Here is a 23,793-nt window from a genome sequence, read left to right on the forward strand (position 1 = left end):
TAAAGATTCCATTTCCTTTAAAGGAAATGAAATTATTGAAGATTTTAATACTCAATTTAAAATCGACATAGATAAAGATATGACGTATTATCTAAAATTTCAGTTTTCCATAACTATTTTTCTTATATTTTCAATTTTCATAGCTGTATCAGCAACTTCGTTTTCGTTTACACAGCAGTTTTCATACTACTCAAATATAAGAATTTGATTTGTACAAAATCTATAACAACAATTTTTCTTCTAAGTTTTATATCTTTGTTTTTGTCTCTTAGAGTCATCATTAAATTTGATCATTATAGTCGTGAATAAATACCTATCAAAGTAATAGATTGATATTAATAAATAAAGACACAATCTTCTATATATAACGAGGATTAATGTGATTATATATAAAATATGAGTAGTGATATTATCACTAAACATTTGCAGTGAATTGTCTAACCGAATAATTTTTAATTGATTATTTATATTAAATACAATTAAGTAAAGGACACAACCTCCTTATTTGTTGCATAATTAATTGATTATTTATATTAAATACAATTAAGTAAAGGACACAACCTCCTTATTTGTTGCATAATTGACTAATGAAAAGAGTAATTCTAGTAATTACAAGAATAATTTTTCATAAAACATATATACAAAATTTTCTTATTTGTTGCATAGTTGACCAATTAAAATAGTACGTCTAGTAATTCACTTCAACTATTCAATGCAAGAATTATTTTCCATAAAACATATATACAATTTGATATATATGGTGATTGAATAAAGATCCTATATTAAGATACCTAAAAAATTTACAAGTTTAAAAATAACAAGTTTCTAAGTAATTAATTACCTGATATTTTATAGGAAAAATTACATATAAATGGAGTCAAAGTTTCATATTTACTTAGAAACTGAGTCAAAGTTTCATATTTCTCTAAAATGGATTGCTAAGGTGGCACATGATTTTTTACTGTTTAGAAAATTGTGGTGCCTAAAATGTCCTTCCTTAACAAAAAAGTAGTACCTTCAGTGCAAAAAAGTAATACCTTCAGTTCAAAAAAGTAGTACCTTCGGAGAAAAAGTAGTACCTTCGTGGGTGTTTAAAAAACATGGTACCTGGACGCTAAAAAGTAGTACTTTCAGTTCAAAAAAGTAGTACCTTTGAAGAAAAAGTAGTACCTTCGCGGAAGGGTATTTTAGGCACCACAATTTCTAAACAGTAAAAAACCATGTGCCACCTCAGCAATCTATTTTAAAGAAATATGGAACTTTGACTCAGCCTCTAGGTAAATATGAAACTTTGACTCCATTTATATGTAATTTTCCCTATTTTATAATGTGTCTCATTATGTTTAATACATGTAGACTTGATAAAATAGTAAATTTTTGTTTGAAATAAATAGCAGGATTCTTCCTTTAATTCGTTATCATTCCGCGACTTGATGCGAAGTGTCAACAAAATCTTACTAATAAAAAATAAGTGTGTATATATATATATATTCGCACAAAAAGTTGGGTTAAAAACTAGGGAACTTTCTGCTAACCCTAAAAACTAGGCAACTTTCGTTTTTTATCCGAAGGTGAAAACTAGGTAACTTTCTGCTAACCCTTTTGGTACTTAACGAGAATAGGTTGGTGTGATTAACAAGTCAAAGAAACTATAATGGTGAACCAATCAAAATATAGTCAAATATAAAAGCATTAGGAGACAAATCAATATAGAGAGAGAAACATTTTTAGAGAGAGAAAGAGAGAGCGTGCAGTCACGACATCAACGCATAGAAGCACGTTAGATTGGCCCACGGTCGGTTATCTTCACCAGCCTCTTCCACCCCCCTTTCAATCCAAGTCTCTCTTTACCATTCGCACTCCAAAACCCCATTAACATATCCTTTTTTTTTTTTTTTTTTTTTGCGCCATACCTCTCTCTCTCTCTCTAAAACTTGATTCTTTGTTGTGTTTCTCTCTCATATGAAGACTCTGTGCCCCAACCTGGACCGAGAAGATGGACTGGAGACGGTGCTTGAAGTCCCAATCCCAGAAGAGACGTTTGGGTCCTCCAAACAAAACAGATCATGGCAAAACATGACATCATGGATGCGATCACACGTAGAAAGGTCACCCCAATCCGTCCTCGGAGCCAGAAGCACCGAGATCCAGCTCTTGCTTGGTGTCGCCGGAGCTCCGCTAATCCCTCTTCCCATCCCTTGCCTTCAACCCATCAACAAAAACAAAAGCATCAAAGACTATCCCATTGTAAGTCAATTATCATAACTTTCAACGTCCACAAATTATGTTACTTTTCTTAATTGGTGCACTTAAAAGTCTTCTTCATACATGTACAAGGATTTTTTTTTTTTTTTTTTTCACCATCTCGAGAACGTGATTGTTTCTAATTTTAATTCTTTGTGGATTGATTATGATGTGCAGGAGGCTTCAATGGCGAAATATATAGTGCAGCAGTATATAGCTGCGTGCGGGGGTGAGAAGGCGTTGAACTCGATTGACAGCATGTGTGCGACGGGGAAGGTGAAGATGCTGGCGTCGGAGTTTCTTGGCACAGATGGTGCAAGTGTTGGGTGTAGGCGGTTGAATAGTGGTGGTGGTGGTGATAAAGCAACGAAGGTGAAGAGTGGTGGAGGAGGAGGTGGAGGAGGAGGAGAGATGGGAGGGTTTGTGCTGTGGCAGAAGAGGCCAGACCTGTGGTGTCTGGAACTGGTGGTGGGAGGGTATAAGATTAGTGCTGGCAGTGATGGCAAAGTGGCATGGAGGCAAACTCCTTGGCAAAATTCCCATGCTTATCGTGGCCCGCCCCGTCCCCTTCGTCGTTTCCTACAGGTTCGTCCTTTCTACAAAATTTTTTGTTTTTTAGAACTGTTTTTAGAAAATTAAATTAAAAAAAAAAATAAGAATTATTTTTTATAATTTTCAGAAAACATTTTGTGAGTTAGTACGTTTACAAAAATTATTGAATTAAGTTATAGGTTAGGAGTATTACTTCTAAGGTAAGCAGCAATGTGAAACATGGGACAATTTTGAAAATTCGATTGTCATTCTGATATGTGGTGAGCAAAAGAGTAGACTAGTCTTCTCATAATTAATCTAAATTTTTTCATTTCTTTTTTCCTCCTTTCACATTGATTGATTATCATGTGTTCTTTTTCTCAGACTTTTGTAGTAATACCGGAAATTTATGTTCACTGTATTCAAATTATGTGTGGTCCCACTCTACTAATAATAGTTTAGTCCATGGTTAGAAAAATTTGTTATCTCAATTGTTTGTCTAAGTACAGTTGGTTTGAGTTATCACACGTGGCCCTGATTGAATTGGTGGACCGTAGGGCTTGGCTTGCACTAATTTAAACCAAGGCCTGTTTCCGTTTCTTAGTCCAAAGCCCTTCATTCTTTTATGTGTGGGCTACAGTCCAGCCCAAGTTACTTATAAAAAATAAAAAAAACAAAGGCATTGATATTAGGGGGAGAATCCTACCAAATCCCGCACCATACTCCGATGGCTCTGATGGGCACAATAATGAAATTGCTGTTTTAATAAATGATGCCAAGAGTGGTAGTGATATTGGGGAAGTAGAAAAATCTCAATCAAAATTTATAACAAATTATAAAATTAGACCAAATAGCTCCTAAACTTTTTTACTCCAGACAACTTATTCCTTCGAATCTAGAGGTAAATAAACAAGTACTCTCTTCAGAACACCCAACTTTCCTCTAGATGATCTGAAATTAAAAGAAGCACAAATAAATAATATGATGGATAATATTACACATGAATTATTATTATTCATAAAGCTAGAGTAATATAACTCATAACCAATTTATATATATTCTGAACAGGGTCTTTGTCCAAGGTCTACTGCCAATTTATTCTCCAATTCCATCTGCATGGGTGAGAAGACCATCAATGGTGAGGACTGCTTTGTTCTAAAACTCGATGCCGAATCGTCGGCTCTTAGAGCAAGAAGCAGCAGCACTGTAGAGATAATCCGGCACACGGTTTGGGGCAACTTCAGCCAGAGGACAGGCCTCTTAGTACAACTCGAGGATTCGCACCTTCTCAGGATCCAAACTTCACCACATGAGAGTGTCTTCTGGGAGACATCAATGGAGTCACTAATACAAGACTACAGGACCATTGATGGTGTTAACCTTGCCCATGCCGGTAGAACAGACGTTTCGTTGTTCAGGTTTGGTGAGAAGTCGGAGAGCCATTCCCGGACACGAATGGAAGAGGTGTGGACCATTGAAGAGGTAGACTTGAACATAAAGGGACTGTCCATGGACTGCTTCCTGCCTCCCGGAGACTTGAAGAAGGAGGAAGAAGGATGTGGTGGTGGTGGTGGTGGTGGTGGTGGTGCTACTGCTGCTAGCAGTGTCGTGAATCCGCGATTGGGATTAAGAAATCTATCCAAGTCTGGTAGGATTGGTTCTTCTAAAGTTATGGCTTTTGATGATGGGGATGATTCCGACAACACAGAAGGGGATGAATAGTTCCTAAAAGTGTCATACATTTGTGTAAATATTGCATGACACTACATTTTTTTTTTTTACATATATTTGTGTAGCTTAGCTACTAGTTAATGAACTGCTAAACGGTTAGAGTTTGAGAATCAATTATTAAGTGAATTGATGATAGGATTAGTTGATAGGTTTACCCATCTTCAATTCGAAGAGAGGTCGGACAAGGTACAAAAATTTTATGTTGTTATTTTTAAACATTGTCCTGTCAAAAGTTAATTTCTAGCACCCATAATGTGTGTAAATTTCTTGTTAGGATTTAAAAATATATATATTTGTCAAAAATTCTTGCCCAGTGATTTTGGCGTTCCAAAAAACATACTATGGGGTTCCATTTATTATTTTATTAAATTAAAATGACAGAATACACTCCAATCATGGCACTCCATTCATTATTTTAGTAGGGGACGAGAACTCCACTTGAAATGGATCTCGGCGCTTCTTATTACCGGTCAATTGGCATAATTTCTTCTCTTCAGAATAAGAGAGTGGTTGTACCAGAAAATAAAATAAAATAAAATAAAATAAAATAAAATGAATACTGAAATTGACAAGCACTTTTTCAGATCAGAGTACGATAATTGAAAAAATATTAACAAATCAAATGAATAAAAATAATAATAATAATAATGATGTTGATTTTGCATTTAAATTTATAATCAATCCGAAATTACTATAGATAAGAGTTTGAAATGATTAAACACAGGGTGTCCCGCCTCCGCAATTAATTAAAAATTACATTTAAAATTATATAATTATTAAAAATTTATAAAATAAATAGACAATAAATAATTTAATATAAATTAGACTTTTAGAGAGAGAAAGAGAGAGCGTGCAGTCACGACATCAAAGCAGAAGCACGTTAGATTGGCCCACGGTCGGTTGGTCATCTTCACCAGTCTCTTCCACCCCTCCCTTTGAATCCAAGTCTCTCTTTACCATTCTCACTCCAAAACCCCATTAACATATCCAATTCTTTTCTTCTTTTTTTTTTTTTTTTTTTTTTTTTGCGCCAAACCTCTTTCTCTCTCTCTCTCTAAAATTTGATTCTTTGTTGTGTTTCTCTCTCATATGAGGACCCTGTGCCCCAACCTGGACCGAGAAGATGGACTGGAGACGGTGCTTGAAGTCCCAATCCCAGAAGAGACGTTTGGGTCCTCCAAACAAAACAGATCATGGCAAAGCATGACATCATGTATGCGATCACACGTAGAAAGGTCAGCCCAATCCGTCCTCAGAGCCAGAGGCGCCGAGATCCAGCTCTTGCTCGGTGTCGCCGGAGCTCCGCTAATCCCTCTTCCCATCCCTTGTCTTCAACCCATCAACAAAAACATCAAAGACTATCCCATTGTAAGTCAAAATTTTATCACCAACGTCCAATTATTTTACTTTTCTTGACTGGTGCACTTAAAAGTCTTGGGATTTTTTTTTTAAAAAAAAATTTATCTCCAATTTATGGTACTACAACTATCTGGAGAACATGATCATTTCTAATTTTATTTGTTTGTGCATTGATTTTGATGTGCAGGAGGCTTCAATGGCGAAATATATAGTGCAGCAGTACATAGCTGCGTGCGGAGGTGAGAAGGCGTTGAACTCTATTGACAGCATGTGTGCGACGGGGAAGGTGAAGATGTTGGCGTCGGAGTTTATTGGCAGAGATGGTGTAAGTGTGGGGTGTAGGGGGTTGAATAGTGGTGGTGGTGATGATAAAGCAACGAAGGTGAAGAATGGTGGAGGAGGAGAGATGGGAGGGTTTGTGGTGTGGCAGAAGAGGCCAGAGCTGTGGTGTTTGGAACTGGTGGTGGGAGGGTATAAGATTAGTGCTGGCAGTGATGGTAAAGTGGCATGGAGGCAAACTCCTTGGCACAATTCCCATGCTTCTCGTGGCCCGCCTCGTCCCCTCCGTCGTTTCCTGCAGGTTCGTCGTTTCTACAAAAATTTGTTTATTAACAGTTTTTTAAAAATTCAATTATAATTTCTTTTTTAAAAGAATTCTTTTTTTTTTTTTTTTTATAATTTTCAAAAAATAATTTTTTATTTTCCGAGTGTTCCTAAATACCTTTGGAGTCACCGCCGTAGAGCTTTAGGTGTGATTGGAGACGCTAAAATTTTAATGCACTTTTGTTTTGACAAATTAACTCATTAAATATGGGTTTAATGTTTAATTAAATTATTTAATTGGTCCAAGCTTGGTCCACTTAAATTATTTAATTAGCCCAGCCTACATGATTAAATGGAAAGATAATTATTCCTAATAATATATATTTGGAATAATTATTTTTAAGGATAATTATCGTAATATAACTGGCCTGCTCAGTTATAATTTTATCATTATCAGGAGATGACACATGTCATCATCCTATCAACCCAAGAAGCTTATAAATAGAGGTTTGGAGGAAGAAGGAGGGAACACATAAATTCAGAATTCAAAAATCTAGAATTCCAGATAGAAATATAGAAACTCTCATCCCCAACATTCAAACCCAAAAGCAAAGAATACCAAACATATCAAATCGTGTCGTTCTTCATCATCAAATTCCACGGTGATCAACAATAAGCACATCCAAAGACGTGTCGTTCTTCATCAAATTCCACGGTGATTCAAGATCAAGCTCGTGCAGCCCTTGGATCCAACCAACCAAAAAGGAGATCGAATCAGAAGACCTTATTCTTTGTAAAGAATATTACAAAGGATTGTACTCCAATTTTTTTCATTTTAATAAAATATTATTTTTTGTTTCATATTTTGTTTTTATTTACAGACTACAAAATTTGTGTGTACAAATTTCTGGTACGCTCGGTGGGACATCCTTTGCCTCTCATCTCTTTTTCCTACCATCAAGTTTTTTCTCTATCAGATTCTATGGCTCCCCCTAAGACTCAGACAGATAAGAAAACCCAAAAGAACATCATTACTACAAAGGTCGACGCCAAAGCCACCATGAAAAGTGGCACGAAATCCAAATCAAGTGATGAAAGTACTTTGGCGGGCCTTGTGACACGTAATAAGTCCCAAGCAACCACGTCATCCAAACATCAACAAGACTTGGTGAAAATCAATCCTGTAAAGCCGGCGAACGTGAAAACTCAACATGTCAAGAACCTTGGCCTTGTTCCAGAGGAGATTCCGCCACCAGATTTACCTCATTCCATCTATGATGCTCACTCTAGTATCGGTTCACCCTTAGAGTCACCACGTCAGACTTCGGAGCAATCAATCACTTCAAGGAACGTTAACTCTCAAGACCTATCATACTTTGATGTGGTCGCTTCTATAATGACTGGAGCCGCCATGGTAGAGGAACAACTAGCAATTATGGCTCATTCTATTGAGAACCTCACAAAGACTGTTGAAGAAAAGGACTTGCAAATCGCTACACTGATGAACAAATTGGAAGTTCAGACCTTCGATGAATCAGCAGTGCAGTCTGGGAATCCTACAGCTTCCACAGCAGTGCCGTCTGGGAATCCTAATTCTACAGCACAAGGTACTCGCAAGGAGGACCCCAAACAAATGCTCGTGACAAAACAGGCGATTGGTCAAACCAATCATACTTCTTCAGTCTCTTCATTATCTGTCGAACAATTGTAAGATATGATAACGAATATAATCCGAGCCCAATATGGAGGCGTCTCACAAAGCACTCTCATGTACTCAAAGCCCTATACAAGGAGAATTGATAGTATGAGGATACATGCAGGATACCAACCTCCGAAAATTCAGCAATTTGACGGAAAAGGCAACCTCAAGCAACACATTGCCCATTTTATCGAGACTTGCAATAATGCCAGAACTGATAGGGACTTACTACTTAAACAATTTGTCCGATCCCTTAAAGGAAACGTGTTCGAGTAGTACACCGACCTAAAATCAGAATCAATTTGATAGTTGGAACCAAATGGAACGATAATTCTTGAATAGGTTCTATAGCACTCGTCGTACTGTTAGTATGATAGAATTGACTAACACAAAGCAATGGAAGGATGAGCCTGTAATCGATTACATTAATCGGTGGCGAGCACGCAATCTTAACTGCAAGAACCGATTGTCAGAAATCTCTACTGTAGAGATGTGTATGCAGGGAATGCATTGGGGCCTTCTTTATATTCTTCAAGGCATAAAACCTCGCACATTTGAAGAATTAGCTAATCGTGCCCATGACATGGAAATCAGTATAAAATCCCATGACGACAAAGGTTTGGTGACCGTAGAACCACGCAAAGATAAGAAGGATTAGAAGAAGGGTGACAAGTCATCAAAGACCGCTGCTAAAGATTCCATGGCTATCTCAACTACCCTAATCAAGATATCTGTTAAAGATGATAAAAAGGATGATAAAAAGCCTCGCCAGTTTTAAGAGAAGGAAAGACAGCGTCCTACGCTAAAGGAGTTAGAGAGGAAGGAAAACCCCTTCCCTGATTCCGATGTCCCTGACATATTGGAATGTTTACTCGGAAGTAAAGTTATAGAACTCCCTGAATGCAAACGCCCTTAAGAGATGGGACGTGTAAACAACCTAAAATACTGCAAATATCATCGTATTGTCAGTCATCCAATTGAGAAATGTTTTATCTTCGAGGAAGTGGTGATGAATTTGGCAAAACAAGAAAAAATCTTGTTGGACACAGACGAAGTTGTAATTTCAAATCATACTATTATTACTTTGACAACTTCTATCGTGGGGAGTGCTCATTCTTAACCTTCAAATTCTGAGGTATATTGCAGAACCATCAAGTTTGGCTCATTCGAATCAATCCCTATCTATCTTGGCCAAGGAAGTGTACTTGACGTTTCAACATTTGGAAGAGTTTTTCCTCAGGATGATGAAGAAGGATGAACTCTGGTGACAAGAAAGAAACCACGGAAGCAACGAGCTGACATGTTTTAGACTAGTTATTCTGACAGTGGGCAAAGGAAGAAGAAACCTCAATACCGCCATAGACAGTATGGCCATAATAGAAAATAGATCAAGAAGACACAATCATCCAAACACGCTTCTATGAGCAAAGGTATCCAGAAGCCCATTACTTTGCAAGACTTCTTTCCAGAAGAATATATAGATGATGAAGTTGTGATAGCTTATATGGTTTTAACTGAGAAAATGAGCCCTGATGATGAGAATAGCGAGGATCAATATGAAGCCCAGACTATAGAGAACCATGCAAAGGATGCAGCCATCATTGAAAAATTCAATGATGATGAAATAGCCAGAGGTACACTCGATTCATGTTATGCACCAATTGTTTTCACTGACGAGGATCTTCAGTTGGGTTCGAAGCCGCATAATTGCCCTCTCTTTGTTTCCGGTTACATAAAAGAACAAAAAGTTACTCGAATTCTTGTTGATAGTAGGTCAATGGTGAATCTCATGCCAAAATTTATGATGAAAAATCTCGGGCATCACAGTTGACAAGTTATCTCGTAGCCGTTTTATTATTCAAGGTTTTAACTAAGGAGGACAGATAGCTATTGGCATGATTCGGGCGAAGCTAACTATTGGCGAGCTCCAAGCTGAAACCTTATTCCACATTATTGATGCAAAGACGTCCTATAATTTGTTGTTGGGAAGACCTTAGATATATAGTAATGGCGTCATTCCATCGATTCTTCATCAGTGCTTCAAATTTTATATGAATGGCGTACAAACGGTAGTGGTGGACCATAAACCATTTATAGAAGTCGAGTCTCATTTTGCCGATGCCAAATTCTATATTGATCCCGATACACCTTCGGAAGTGCCCATCCCAAGCCAAGAGGTTCAATCTACAAAAACAAAAGAAGCATTAAGTGATCCATTAGATGTTTCAGTGACAAACATTGTAAAGGTAGCTAAAACGCAAGGGGTTTCGATAAAAACACATCGGACGAAACCTATTTTAAAGTATGTTCCAAAATCTCAACGACAAGAAGGGCAGTCAACTGTCATCGAGATACTTGAGACCAACGAATTTAAAGTGAAAATGTCACAAACCAAGGAAAAAGAAGATATGCAAAAGCTGCAAGAAGAGTTAACTCTTCATCTCTCCAAGATTCAAAAGTCTTCACTTTCCAAGCCTCCATTAAAAGGGTTCGTGTAGTCTTCTAAATCTCTGGTCGATCATGGATCACTTCCAAAACAAATGACTGATGAAGGATTCGATCCTAAAGCATACCAACTTTTGGCTAAGTCGGGGTATGATTTTACAAATCCTGCAAGCCTTGGAAAACTGAATTCTGAGGTCACCGGTGAGAAAGTGCATGGCCTTAATGAGACAAAGAAGAAATTGAAAGAACAAAGGCATAAGATCAGTCCACCCAAGTCCGGTCTCGGTTTCATAGCTTTTGAGCCACTTCGAATTCAAATCACAAAAAAGGATAAGAAGTCAAACACTTTTTACATTGGGTTTGAAGAAGTTAAGGATGAACAAGGCCAACAGACTATGCATCAAAAATTAGTCTTCGACCGTATAGGAGCTCCATGTGATCGAATATTGTGATTCAACAGGTTGTCAAGCCAAATGTCAAATGTCTCAAATTCTCAAGTCAGCAGTTTGCCTCGTACCTCTGTTTTTAACAGAATGAGCTTTTATGACCAAGGAAGAAAATCTCCACAACCTCAATCTCAAAAATCAGTATTTTCCCGAATTGGTACTATTAATGATGCACCGCTAAGAAGCAGCAAGAGTGGAAAGTCAGAGAAAGCTAACATCGATATGGTGAACAATAGTGAAGTTCGGAGCCTGGCGCCTTCGTGAATGAAATGTAAGACAGAGATAGGTGTCACCAATGATGTTACACTAAAAGTTCAAAGGCGAACCATTGTATTCATTAATCAATCAGAAGAAGTGAATAGAATAGAAGGCACTGACGAATCATCTTATGTTACTTCATACCACATCACTATTGAAGAGGAACCTGACTCTGAACAATCAGATGAAATCGAGAAAGCTCCACTAACACTAGAAGATGAGGGGCAGGCTACTATTGATCAACTCAAGGAAATCAACTTAGGGACTGATGATTAACCTAAACCAGTTTTTGTTAGTGCATTCTTAAACCCCTCAGAAGAAAATGATTATTTTGAACTATTGTCTGAGTACAAGGATATCTTTGCTTGGACATACAAAGAAATGCCCGGTCTTAACCCTAAAATTGCAGTGCATAATCTTGCTGTCAAATATGGGACACGTCCGATTAAGCAGTCTCAACGTTTCTTCCATCTAGAGCTAGTTCCGAGGATAGAGGGAGAACTCAACAAATTAATTGAGGTAGGGTTTATTCGTGAGGTCAAATATCCAACATGGATTTCGAGCATTGTTCCAGTGAAGATGAAAAATGGACAGATTCGAATCTGTGTGGATTTTCGTGATTTGAATGAGGCATGCCCAAAAAATGATTTTCCTCTTCCCATCCCCGAGCTCACTGTAGATGCAACCACGGGGCATGAAGCTCTCTCTTTCATGGATTGTTACTCCGGGTACAATCAGATAAGAATGACTCCGAGGGACGAGGAATTAACTACCTTTTGTACTCCTAAAGGCATATATTGCTACAAAGTTATGCCTTTCGGACTCAAGAATGCGGGAGCAACATACCAGCACGCCATGCAAAAGATCTTTGATGATATACTCCACAAGATTATTGAATGTTATGTTGATGACTTGGTGGTTAAGATGAAAGAACGAAGAAATCATTTACATGATCTACGTACAGTTTTTAATCGCCTCCGAAAATTTCAACTCAATATAAATCCTCTTAAATGTGCATTTAGTGTGACTTCAGGGAAATTCCTGGGATATGTTATACATCATTGTGGTATTGAGATTGATCATAATAAAGTTGAGGCCATTCAAAAGATGCCGCCACCACAGAATTTATGCGAGCTTCGAAGTTTATAAGGTCAACTTGCGTTCATTCGTCAGTTTAACTCAAATTTGGCTGGTCATTGTCAGTCTTTTAACCGACTCATGAAGAAAGACGCCCTATTCGACTGGGACCAATATTGTCAAAATGCTTTTGATAGCATCAAAAAGTACCTTCTCAATTTTCCGGTATTAAGAGCACTTGTACCTGGAAAACCACTCATACTTTACATTGCTGTGTAAGAAAAATCATTGGCTGCCCTACTTGCTCAGAATAATGAAGAGCATAAAAAGAGAGCCTTGTATTACTTAAGTCGTAAGCTCACCCCAACGGAGTGAAATTATCCTCTAATTAAAAAAACATGCGTTATCTTCGCCTCTAAGAAATTGAGGCATTATTTCTTGGCTCATACAATACATCTTATTGCAAAAGCTGATCCTCTCAAATATGTCGTGTCTAAACCGGTAATTTTCGGACGCTTGGCAAGGTAGTTAATTTTATTCAACGAATTTGAAATTGTTTATGTGCCATGAAAAGCAGTAAAAGGACAAGTCCTAACAGATTTCTTAGTTGACCATCCTATTCCAGCCGATTGGGAAATTTCTGAAGATTTTCTTAATGAAAAAGTCTTTCTTGTCGACATTCTCCCTCTATGGATAATGTTTTTCGATAGGCAGCATGATCAGACGGGGCCGGAGTAGGCGTAGTTTTTGTCTCTCCAAAAAGACATGTTATCCCATACTCTTTTGCACTCCCTAAAAACTGCTCAAATAATGTAGCTGAATATCAAGCCTTGATTATCGGCCTTTAAATGGTGAATGAGATGAAGATCACGGATCTCGAAATATATGGAGACTCTAAGTTGGTGATCAACCAACTTCTTAAGGAATATGAGGTTAAGAAAGATGATTTACTGACGTACCATCGTTATGCCTCTCATTTGTTGGAACGGTTTGATAGCATCATGTTAGAACACATTCCGAGGAAAGAAAATTGGATAGCTGATGCTTTGGCAAATTTAGCTACAACATTTGCGTTAACTAATGAGGACCTGGTTGATTTTCCTGTATGTCAACGATGGGTCTTGCCATAAGTCCTGGAAGATAAATTTGAAGAAAGTAATTTGGTTTCTTGTTGGACATAAGAGGAAGAAGACTAGAGACTCCTTATCATTGATTATCTGGAACACGGAAAGCTTCCCGAAAACCTACGCCACAAGAATGAAATACGAAGATGAACACCTCGTTTCATCTATTACAACGATACGTTGTATAGGCATTCATATGCGGGCCTTTTCCTTCGCTGCCTTGGAAATGATGAAGCAACCTACGCAATGAAGGAGGTACATTATGGGATTTGTGGAGCCCATCAATTTGGTCCAAAACTTCACTTTTGCGTCAAAAGAAGTTATTATTGGCCCACCATGGTCAAAGATTGCTTGGAGTATGCGAAAAGGTGTCAAGCTTGTCAATTCTATGCTAACTTCATACACTAACCACCGAAGCCGTTGCACCCTACTGTGACGTCATGGCCATTTGATGCATGGGGATTAGATGTAGTAGGTCCTCTAGAAAATTTTTTAAAGGGCCACTTGTATATCTTGGCCGCTACTGATTATTTTTCTAAATGGGTAGAAGCTGTACCCTATAAACATGTGAAAAAGGAGATAGTTGTCGATTTCATCAAGTCTAACCTTATTTATGGATATGGTGTCCCTCGACACATCATCACTGATAATGGGACAAATTTCAAAAATAGTTGGGTAACTAACCTTTGTGAGAAGTTTGGCTTCAAACAACGTAAATCTTCTATGTACAATGCCCCTGCAAATGGTCTCGCGGAAGCATTCAATAAAACTCTTTGTGAGCTATTGAAGAAAGTAGTCAACCAGACAAAGAGATATTAGCATGAGTGAATGGAAGAAGCATTACGGGCATACCGCACTACGCATTGTGCACCTACTCAATCAACTCCATATTCTCTTGTCTATAGCGTAGAAGCTATTCTTCCATTGGAACAACAGATCCCTTCATTAATGATTGCCATACAAGAAGGCCTTACAAGTGAAGAAAATGTCATCTTACGTCTTCAAGAACTGGAAGCATTGGATGGGAAGAGATTAGAAGCTCAACAATAGCTAGAGTGTTATCAAGCTCGACTTTCTAAAGCGTTCAATAAGAAAGTTCGACCTCGGTCATTTCAAGTTTGAAACTTAGTATTAGTTGTTCGTAAACCAATTATCATGAATCATCGTAAGGGAAATAAATTTGTATCCAAATGGGATAGACCATATGTTGTTCGCGAAATTTATACTAACGGCGCATATCTCATTATTGATGAAGATGGAGTAAGAGTGGGGCCCATTAATGGCAAATTCCTGAAGCGCTACTACCTATGAAGGCTATACTCCTGATCGTATGAGCTTAAACTGCACTATGCTACTAGCCCACATGAGTTAAAACTGTGATCGCTAAAAAAAAAAAAAAAAAATCTCTCATTTCTATTGAACTACGTGATGACTTGATCCCTCTTTTGAGGGTACATAGGCAGCTTAGGATTTTATTCTAAGTTCATTACGACAAAAAAAAAAAAAAAAAAAAAAAAAAAAATCATCACTCTTAGCCCGCAAGAGTATAAACTGTGAATGGCAAAATAAATAAATCTGAGTCATTGCTTGGTCGTAATAAAATGATATTTTTATTGCAAAGTATGTGAAAATATATATATTAAGGCAACAAAGAGAGATCCTCAATCTCATTTTGAGCACTTTGTAACAATTTCTCTAGTAAATTCAGGGCTCCTATATCATCGCCAGTGATGATAGGGGTTTCTTCAATTAAATTTTGTTCCTCCTTAAATTTTGCAATGCTAGTTTTCCTTCGGAGTATCCGGCAATTGGCCTCTTCAATGGCGGCTTTATGTTATTCAATACGAGCATGCAAAAGTTCGATTTCTTGCATGTCTATATCATCTAAAATGAGAACTTCATTGAGGCGAGAATCAACATCGGTTAAACGTTGAACACATACTTCTTCAGGCAAGACATGATCATGCTTGATTCGAACTTTGTTGTATTCTTCACCATTCTGAATGTATGCATTAATTCTGTGGCGGAACTCCGAAAAATCTACACATTGTTTAGAGATTTCGAGAAAGATCTCATCAAATTTTGCTTAATCTTGGAAATAGCACTCCTCGGGTCAAGGGTAGTTGTAAAAGGTGTAATTCGTTGAGATGTTTGGACATGCCCAAGGTGATGTCTCTCAATCGATAATGCAAGTTCTTCAACATCCGTACTCTTTTGTTAACTTTGGACTTCTTTTTCAACCAGCAAGGCTTGGGGTTGTGACTGCTTTTTGAGAGACTCCACTTCTTGTATGAAAGGGTTGTTCTCATCTTGAGTAATTGCACAGTTTCTTCTAGTTGCTAAATCAAATGCATATGGTCCATAAGTAGATTCCCCACTGCATGTAGGATTTGTAACCATAATGGCATCTTCTCCAAGAAAGCCTTCATTGCCTTTGGTCTGAATGGAAAAAAAAAAAAAAAAAAATTCTTTACGTGGATGGGTTCCAAACTGCTATTAACTCCCTCAAACAAGTGATCTAGATTATGAGGAATAACAACCCGATCATATGGGAAGTTATTTTCTCCTACATATTTCCAGTTACGATCTTCATCGTTGGTTTCTTTATCTGAATGGACTAACAATTGAGAACGGTGCCGAGATTCTGTTGGTGATAAAAATTACTCTGTTGGCGTGCCTGCAATGATGTTGTTGATGTTGTGATTTGCAATAGCTTTTTGTTTGCAAAGAGAATTCGACTTGGGTCCATTAATGATAACTTTTCTGACTTTAGTTGGCGGTTCCTTTGGAGAAATCGTACGCTTGGTCGACAGTGAGGTCGGTCTTTTATTTTTGAATGGATCAATATATACGCTGGACCACCATTTGACATATGCTTTGGTAACTGAGGACTTCTGGTGGCTGGACGTTGAGGGAAACAACGCATCGCAACCAGAAGAATAATGGATGGATGAGTTCCAATGCTATAAAAATTCTTCTAAGATGCAACGACGAAAGTCATTCTTTAATTTTCCGGGAATATCTTGGTGGTACCCAAATTGTCGACTAAATCTGTGTGGACTGTACGGTTCAATGATAAGACGGTCATTTTGGCGCAATGTCAAATAACATGATCGAAGACTGATTAGGGAGTCAGAGTTAGCCTTTATCATCTTGCCATTATCCACAATGAGTCGCTGTTTTGAAGATCTTTTAGCCATACGAGTCAAATTTATTCCTTTACATGATCTGAAAAAATTTTGTGCTTCAAAATCGTCAAAACATCTTGCTCCTCCTTCGCCTGCATATAATGTCATTCGAGGCTAATAGATGATATTAGGAAAGGTGAAATTAGTTCTGAAGTATTCACTCAACCATCCGATGACATAGTATATAGGAAATATCGTAGAACAGCTTCCAGGATCTGGTGAGGAAACAATCTCGTTCAAGCCTCTGTAAATACTGGCCAAAACCGAGATGGAAAGACAAATGTTGCAGCCATCTGCTAACATGCTTGCAACCTTGAAGGTCCCAGGACTAATCATGTTGCCAGAGTGTGCAGACAAGGCAAATTTGCAGAGCCAACATGCTAAAAAAAAGCTAGATAAGTGGTGTCACTCGATGCTTCATTTACACCAAGGTTGATAAATACTTCATTCTCTTTGGTGGACATCGGCCGGACAGGAGGGATCACACCAGACGGGTTTTGTGTCCCCCTTGGACATTGAACTTTATTTTTTGTTGTTCTTTTTGAGGGTTTGCATGTCTTGATGCACCTTTGAACCAGAAATTAATTCATTCAGATATCTTCACATTCTGATCGCCTTTATACTTCTTGCAGAGTTTGTGGAAGGCCAAAAGTAAGTGTTGACAACTCAAGGGGAGAGAATTTTTGTTGTTGCTAGCTTTAGAGAGTTCGTCTGCGCAAGGAATAACTTCATCATAAATTTTTCCTTGATGAGGGAGACCGCCTAGCATATATAAATCTCAAAGGGAAATTAACAGCTCGCCAATAGAACAATGAAGAGTATTAGTGGCTGGGCACCAACATTCAAGAAATGCTTTGAATACATCTTTATGGCGATCATATGAAAATAGGGAGGCGAATAGAGCACCATATAGTTGTTGTTTTAATAGAAAGTCATGGAAATGCGCTAAGACATCTTCTAACCACTCCCAATATAGTTCGGTGGGTGGCAATTCAGCAGAAAGTATACAGGGAATACTCCATGATACTTCATTCGCCTGAATATTGAGACCCAAGAGTGAAAACTGGTTTTCCTCGACAATTCTCTCATGAAGTGAAGAATTTAGTATCAAGGTTTCAGAGACAATAGATTCTTCATTAATCTAATCAAGACCAAAGTTGGTGAGTTCGCATGTGGCGTGCTTGTCCAATGAGATGAACAATGTTCATTGTTAGGATTAGGCACTTGAATGGCATTACGACCGAAAATTGAGTCATATACATTTAATGTTGTTCCTTGGACTCTTTGACTATTTTCGTTCTCTAAGATAGTCATCTTTTGCTTTGCGAAATACTTGAACACCACCATGATGGAACAACAAACAAATTTTAAAGCTCGATCGGTGTTATCTAAAAGGAATGTTTCAAATTCTATTACGCTGACAAAATCAGGTTGTTATACCCAATCAAGTCCTTCCAAAAAAAAAAAAAAAAAAAGCATGAAAAAGAAAAGAAAGAAAAAAAGCGTGAAAAAAAAACAACAAATTACTGGTATATGCGCAATTGATGCTCTTGGATCTATGTATGTTTTGCACTGATATATATATGTGTGTGTGTGTGTGCATGGGCTATGTAAGTTTTGTTGTGTCTGTGCAATTCATGTGGTATCTGCATAATTAACTGGTATCTGCGCAATTCATGTGGTGTTTAAGGAATTCATTTATTATATATATAACGAAAGTAAAGAGGAAAAGGACGAAACAAGGGAAAAGACGAAACATAATTAGAGATTAGAGTTTGTTTGGTTCTATGCGCATAAGTGAGGATATAAAATTGAAACAAGAAAAGGATGAAACAAAAAAAAAGGCGAAACAAAATTAGAGATTTGAGTTTGTGTGGTTCTGTGCGTATAAGTGAGAATGTCAAATTGGAATAGGAAAAAAGACGAAATAGGAATGTGTAAATTGGAATGCGTGGTAATTTTCTTAAAGAAATAGCAGGAAGGTACTCGCCAATAAATCTTGACTTATATTGCTGAGAGTTGTTGCAGACAATTGTTGAAGACCAGTCCACCGTGTGTAATTGAAGTCTGAGACTGTGGAATTATTGTCAAACCCTATAACATTAGTGGTATATATAGGCAACGAAATACCTCTTATTTGTATTGGAATTTGTATAATTTAGTTCAAATGGGAAAGTAAAATTCTAATCCAAAGTTGAATAGAAAAGTGAAAAAGGAAACTTTACAAATTCAAAGATCAGGTTGGATACTTTAAGTCCCGTTTGAAATTGGAGATAAGTTCAGTCAAACTGGGAATCGAAGTGGGGGCAATTTATAGACACTAAAATTTTAATAGATTTTTGTTTTGACAAATTGACTCATTAAATATAGGTCTAATGTTTAATTAAATTATTTAATTGGCCTAAACTTGGTCCACTTAAATTATTTAATTAGCCCAGCCCAGATGATTAAATGGAAAGATAATTATTCCTAATAAAATATATTTTGAATAATTATTTTTAAGGATAATTATCATAATATAACCAGCCCCGGCCAAGTTATAATTTTATCCTTATCAGGAGATAACACGTGTCATCATCCTATCAACTCAAGAAGCTTATAAATAGAGGCCTGGAGGAAGAAGGAGGGGACACATAAATCCAGAATTCAGAAATCTAGAATTTCAGAGAGAAATACAAAAACTCTCATCCCCAACATCTAAACCTAAAAGTAAAGAACACCAAGCATATCAAATCGTGTCGTTCTTCATCATCAAATTTCACGGTGATCAACAACAAGTACATCCAAAGATGTGTCGTTCTTCGTCAAATTTCACGGTGATTCAAGATCAAACTCGTGCAGCCCTTAGATCCAACCAACTAAAAAGGAGATCGAATTAGAGGACCTTATTCTTTGTAAAGAAAATTACAGAGGATTGTACTCCAATTTTTTTCAATTTAATAAAATATTATTTTTTGCTCCATATTTTGTTCTTGTTTGCAAACTACAAAATTTGTGTGTACAGTGATATTAGTATTTTTTATCTATAAAACATCTATTTTGTGAGTGACAGTACATTTTACAAAAATTATTTCTATTTTTATTTTTATTTTTTTTGTGATCATGTGGGAATCCGTCCTTTAGATTTGCCCTTTACATTTGTAGCTATCAGATAAATTCTCAGCTACCCACCCACAATGGGGGTAATAGGTAAGTCAGGAAGTTGCTGAATTAGAGAATAGTCGAACTCACACCTAACTGTTAGATATGGTTGTCTAAGCACTTAGAAGTTCATCCTCTCACTCCCACCAACTCTGCTGGCGTCCTAGGGTTATAAAAATTAATCTTTCCCTCAAAATTAAGTTATAGGTTAGGAATATTACTTTCAAGTTAGGGGTAAGTGCATAAAACATCCATGAAGTATACCTTTTGTAGTACTTTTACCCCCTAATTAAAAAAGTGTGCAATAAACACCCCTAATCTTTTGATATTGTGCAAAATTACCCCTCTATCAAAAATCTGACATAAATTAGTGATGTAATACCTTTTTTGCCCTTTTATTCTTCCCAAAATGCCTATGCAATCATCCTCTTCACTGACCAGAAATTTCAGTGTTCACCGCGAAAATTTCTTTGATTTTTACTTTAACAAACCCATCAAACTTGACTTTCTGCCTGTAGAGGTACTGCGGGAAGCGAAGTATAATGTCAGAGGGCAATACTCCCATCTCTAAAAAAAAAAAAATGTATAAACAAAAATGAGTAACAGTGGACTAAGATTCAACAAAAGATTACAAGCGAGCGAGCAAGCTTCTCCAGAAACAATCAGATTATTGACTAGATTTTTTATTTTGTCTTTGTTTGTGTAAGAAGGATGTTACGCCAAAGCTTTTTCGTGTGTATTTGTACCCCTCGTCTTTCGGACCATTCTTTGACTTCCGTAAGTATGCTCGGCCTGTCCCAATGATGGAACCACTAATATCGCTAATAAGAAGAAATCGGAAGAAGAGAGAGAAAGCTGTAGAGACAAAGATCAAACAGGTGGTGGTCTCACCGTTTACAGCCATCGCCAGTAGCCACCATTACCAAGCGACTACCCGCCAGGTGACACCCACCATTTGTACCACATCTAACGCTAGGACCGTTGATGAGAAACTCTTTTCGAACGGGGATCTATACACAGGAGAGTTCTTAGGAAACGTGCCTCACGTATCGGGAAAGTATCTATGGATCGATGGGTGTATGTACGAAAGGGAGTAGAAGGCCTCCGGGAAAGGGAAGTTCTCGTGGTCGTCGGGGGCGACATAAGAGAGCGAGCTCAAGGTGGCTCGGATGGAGGGGTTCGGGAACTTCATCGGCTCTGACGGGGACACCTACATGGTCAGCGAATCAGAAGCACGGGTACGGCCAGTGGTATGCCAATAGTGACTACTACGACGATTCGTAGCGGCGAAACCTCCAGGACGGCCAAGGCCGGTACGTGTGGAAGAACGGGAATGAGTTTGTGGGTGAGTGATTGCTGATTTAGGCGAACGGAAATCGATACGATGGGAAAACACAGTGTCTTTTTTGGTCTTTTTACAAAAAAAAATTATTTTTATATATTTTATAAAATTATTTAATAAGGGTAATTTGGTTAATTAATATTTTAAAAGTGCTGAGGGATCTAATTGTACTAAATTAAAACTTAAGTGGTATTTTTTAGACGTAAAGATTGTAATATATGCTATAAATATATTTTAAGGGTATTTTTAACGCTTAACCCTTTAAGACATGGTTATTCCAAAGCACCAATGTGAGACACGGGGTAGTCGAATTTGAAAATTCCGTTGTCATTGAATTTTGAGATATGTGGTGAGCAAAAGAGTAGACTAGTCTTCTCATAATTAATTTAGATTTTTTCATTTTTGTTTTTTCCTCCTTTCACATTGATTGATTAACATGTGTTGTCTGTCTCTGAAATTGGTATTTAATGATGACCAAATTATGGTGTTGTTTTTCTCAGACGTAAACGACTTTTGGTCTAATAACAGAAATTTAGGTTCACTGTATTCAAATTATGTGTGGTCCCACTCTACTAAGAGTAAAAGTTTAGTCCATAGTTAGAAAAATTTGTCAACACAATTGTTTGTCCAAGTACGGTCGGCTTGAGTTATCTCAAAGAGTTGGCTCCGGATCACACATGGCCTGATTGAATTGGTGGGCCGTAGGGCTTGACTTGCACCAAGGCCTGCTTGCATTTCTTTGTCCTAAGCCCTTCATTCTTTTATGTGTGGGCTACAGTCCAGCCCAAGTTGCTTATTAAAAAACAAAAAAAAAAAAACAACCGTAAATCTTTGTATACTAACCCCTAATGAAATTTTTTGGGATTAAGAAGTGAAAGAAATCATTTTATCTACTAATAATAGCAAATTAATACGCCCCTATAACCTATTTACTTAGGATGCTCTAATTCGCTATTTTGCTAGAATAGAAAATAATAAAATTACTGTTTTAGTAAATGATGCAAAGAGTGGCAGTGACTTTGATCCCAAACTATTTACTTCAGACAACATTCCTTCGAATCTAGAGGTAAATAAACAAGTACTCTATTCAGAACACCCAACTTTCCTCTAGGAAAGAAGCCACAAATAAATAATATGATAATATTACACATGAATTATTATTATTCATAAAGCTAGAGTAATATAACTCATAACCAATTTATATATATTCTGAACAGGGTCTTTGTCCAAGGTCTACTGCCAATTTATTCTCCAATTCCATCTGCATGGGTGAGAAGACCATCAATGGTGAGGACTGCTTTGTTCTAAAACTCGATGCCGAATCATCGTCTCTTAGAGCAAGAAGCAGCAGCACTGTAGAGATAATCCGGCACACGGTTTGGGGCTACTTCAGCCAGAGGACAGGCCTCTTAGTACAACTCGAGGATTCGCACCTTCTCAGGAACATAGCTTCAGCAAATGAGAGTGTCTTCTGGGAGACATCAATGGAGTCACTGATACAAGACTACAGGACCATTGATGGTGTTAACCTTGCCCATGCCGGTAGAACAGACGTTTTGTTGTTCAGGTTTGGTGAGAAATCGGAGAGCCATTCCCGGACACGAATGGAAGAGGTGTGGACCATTGAAGAGGTAGACCTGAACATAAAGGGACTGTCCATGGACTGCTTCCTGCCTCCCGGAGACTTGAAGCAGGGGGAAGAAGGATGTGGTGATCGTCGTGGTGGTGGTGGTGGTGGTGTTGCTTCTAGCAGTGTCGTGAATCCGCGATTGGGATTAAGAAATCGATCCAAGTCTGGTAGGATTGGTTCTTCTAACGTAGTGGCTTTTGATGATGGGGATGATTCCGACAACACAGAAGGGGATGAATAGTTCTAAATGTGTCATACATTTGTGTAAATATTGCATGACACTGCAAATTTTTTTACATATATTTGTGTAGCTTAGCTACTAGTTAATGAACTGCTAAACGGTTGAGTTTGAGAATCAATTATTAAGTGAATTGATGATAGGATTAGTTTATAGGTTTATGTATCTTCAATTAATCGAAGAGACAAGGTACAAAAATTTTATGTTATTATTTTAAAACATCGTCCTGTCAAAGTGAATTTCTAACGTAATCAATGTGTGTAAATTCTTGTTAGGATAAGAAATAATGTCAATTTTTTTATTTTTTATTTTTATAATGATTGGCGCGTCACACAGGGAGTTTCATAATCATATGTTCATAATTCCTGTCTTATTTAAATTGGATTTGTATAGTTTAACTTGTAATTGCAAAATAAAAAAATTGGATTAATAATCATAAAAAAAAATATCAAATATTACAGTATTAGACTGTATTTTATCTCCCCGAAAAAATATTAATTAACTTATAAATCTTTGTGATATTCTGAACCATTCATGGACATCACAGCAAATATGATTAACTCCTGTTGGGGGATATCATTACTGCCAAACCCAATGCCTACAATGCATTTGCCAGTAAACAAGTAATTGAACAAACATTGCATTAAATAGTACCCGAAGAAGGTTCCTAAAATTTATTCCAAAAGGGCTTATTCAATTTAATAGTACCATGCAAGAAAAATTATTTATTTCATAAGGACCTATTCGATTTAATCGTACCACACAAGAAAAACTATTGAGATATAATGGTATACTAC

The 23,793-nt window shown here is 37.3% G+C and overlaps 2 protein-coding genes across 2 annotated transcripts; both read left to right on the top strand.

Annotated features, from left to right (window-relative positions):
* Positions 1 to 1,760: 1,760 nt before the first annotated feature.
* Positions 1,761 to 4,792, top strand: LOC132270861 (uncharacterized). Its single transcript, XM_059772069.1, has 3 exons — positions 1,761 to 2,247; positions 2,422 to 2,829; positions 3,844 to 4,792. Exons 1-3 carry the CDS (start codon positions 1,963 to 1,965, stop codon positions 4,495 to 4,497), a joined length of 1,347 nt encoding a protein of 448 aa, XP_059628052.1. The 5' UTR covers positions 1,761 to 1,962; the 3' UTR covers positions 4,498 to 4,792.
* Positions 4,793 to 5,356: 564 nt separating this feature from the next.
* Positions 5,357 to 23,247, top strand: LOC132270862 (uncharacterized). The gene is made up of 3 exons (XM_059772070.1): positions 5,357 to 5,874; positions 6,053 to 6,445; positions 22,346 to 23,247. The coding sequence occupies exons 1-3, from the start codon at positions 5,596 to 5,598 to the stop codon at positions 22,997 to 22,999; spliced, it is 1,326 nt and encodes a 441-aa protein (XP_059628053.1). The 5' UTR covers positions 5,357 to 5,595; the 3' UTR covers positions 23,000 to 23,247.
* The last annotated feature ends 546 nt before the right edge of the window (positions 23,248 to 23,793 follow it).

This window comes from Cornus florida, unplaced genomic scaffold, assembly GCF_030987335.1.
Source record: "Cornus florida cultivar Cherokee Brave unplaced genomic scaffold, ASM3098733v1 CherokeeBrave_3.0.0_Hap2_Chr08, whole genome shotgun sequence".
Classification (NCBI taxonomy): Eukaryota; Viridiplantae; Streptophyta; class Magnoliopsida; order Cornales; family Cornaceae; genus Cornus; species Cornus florida.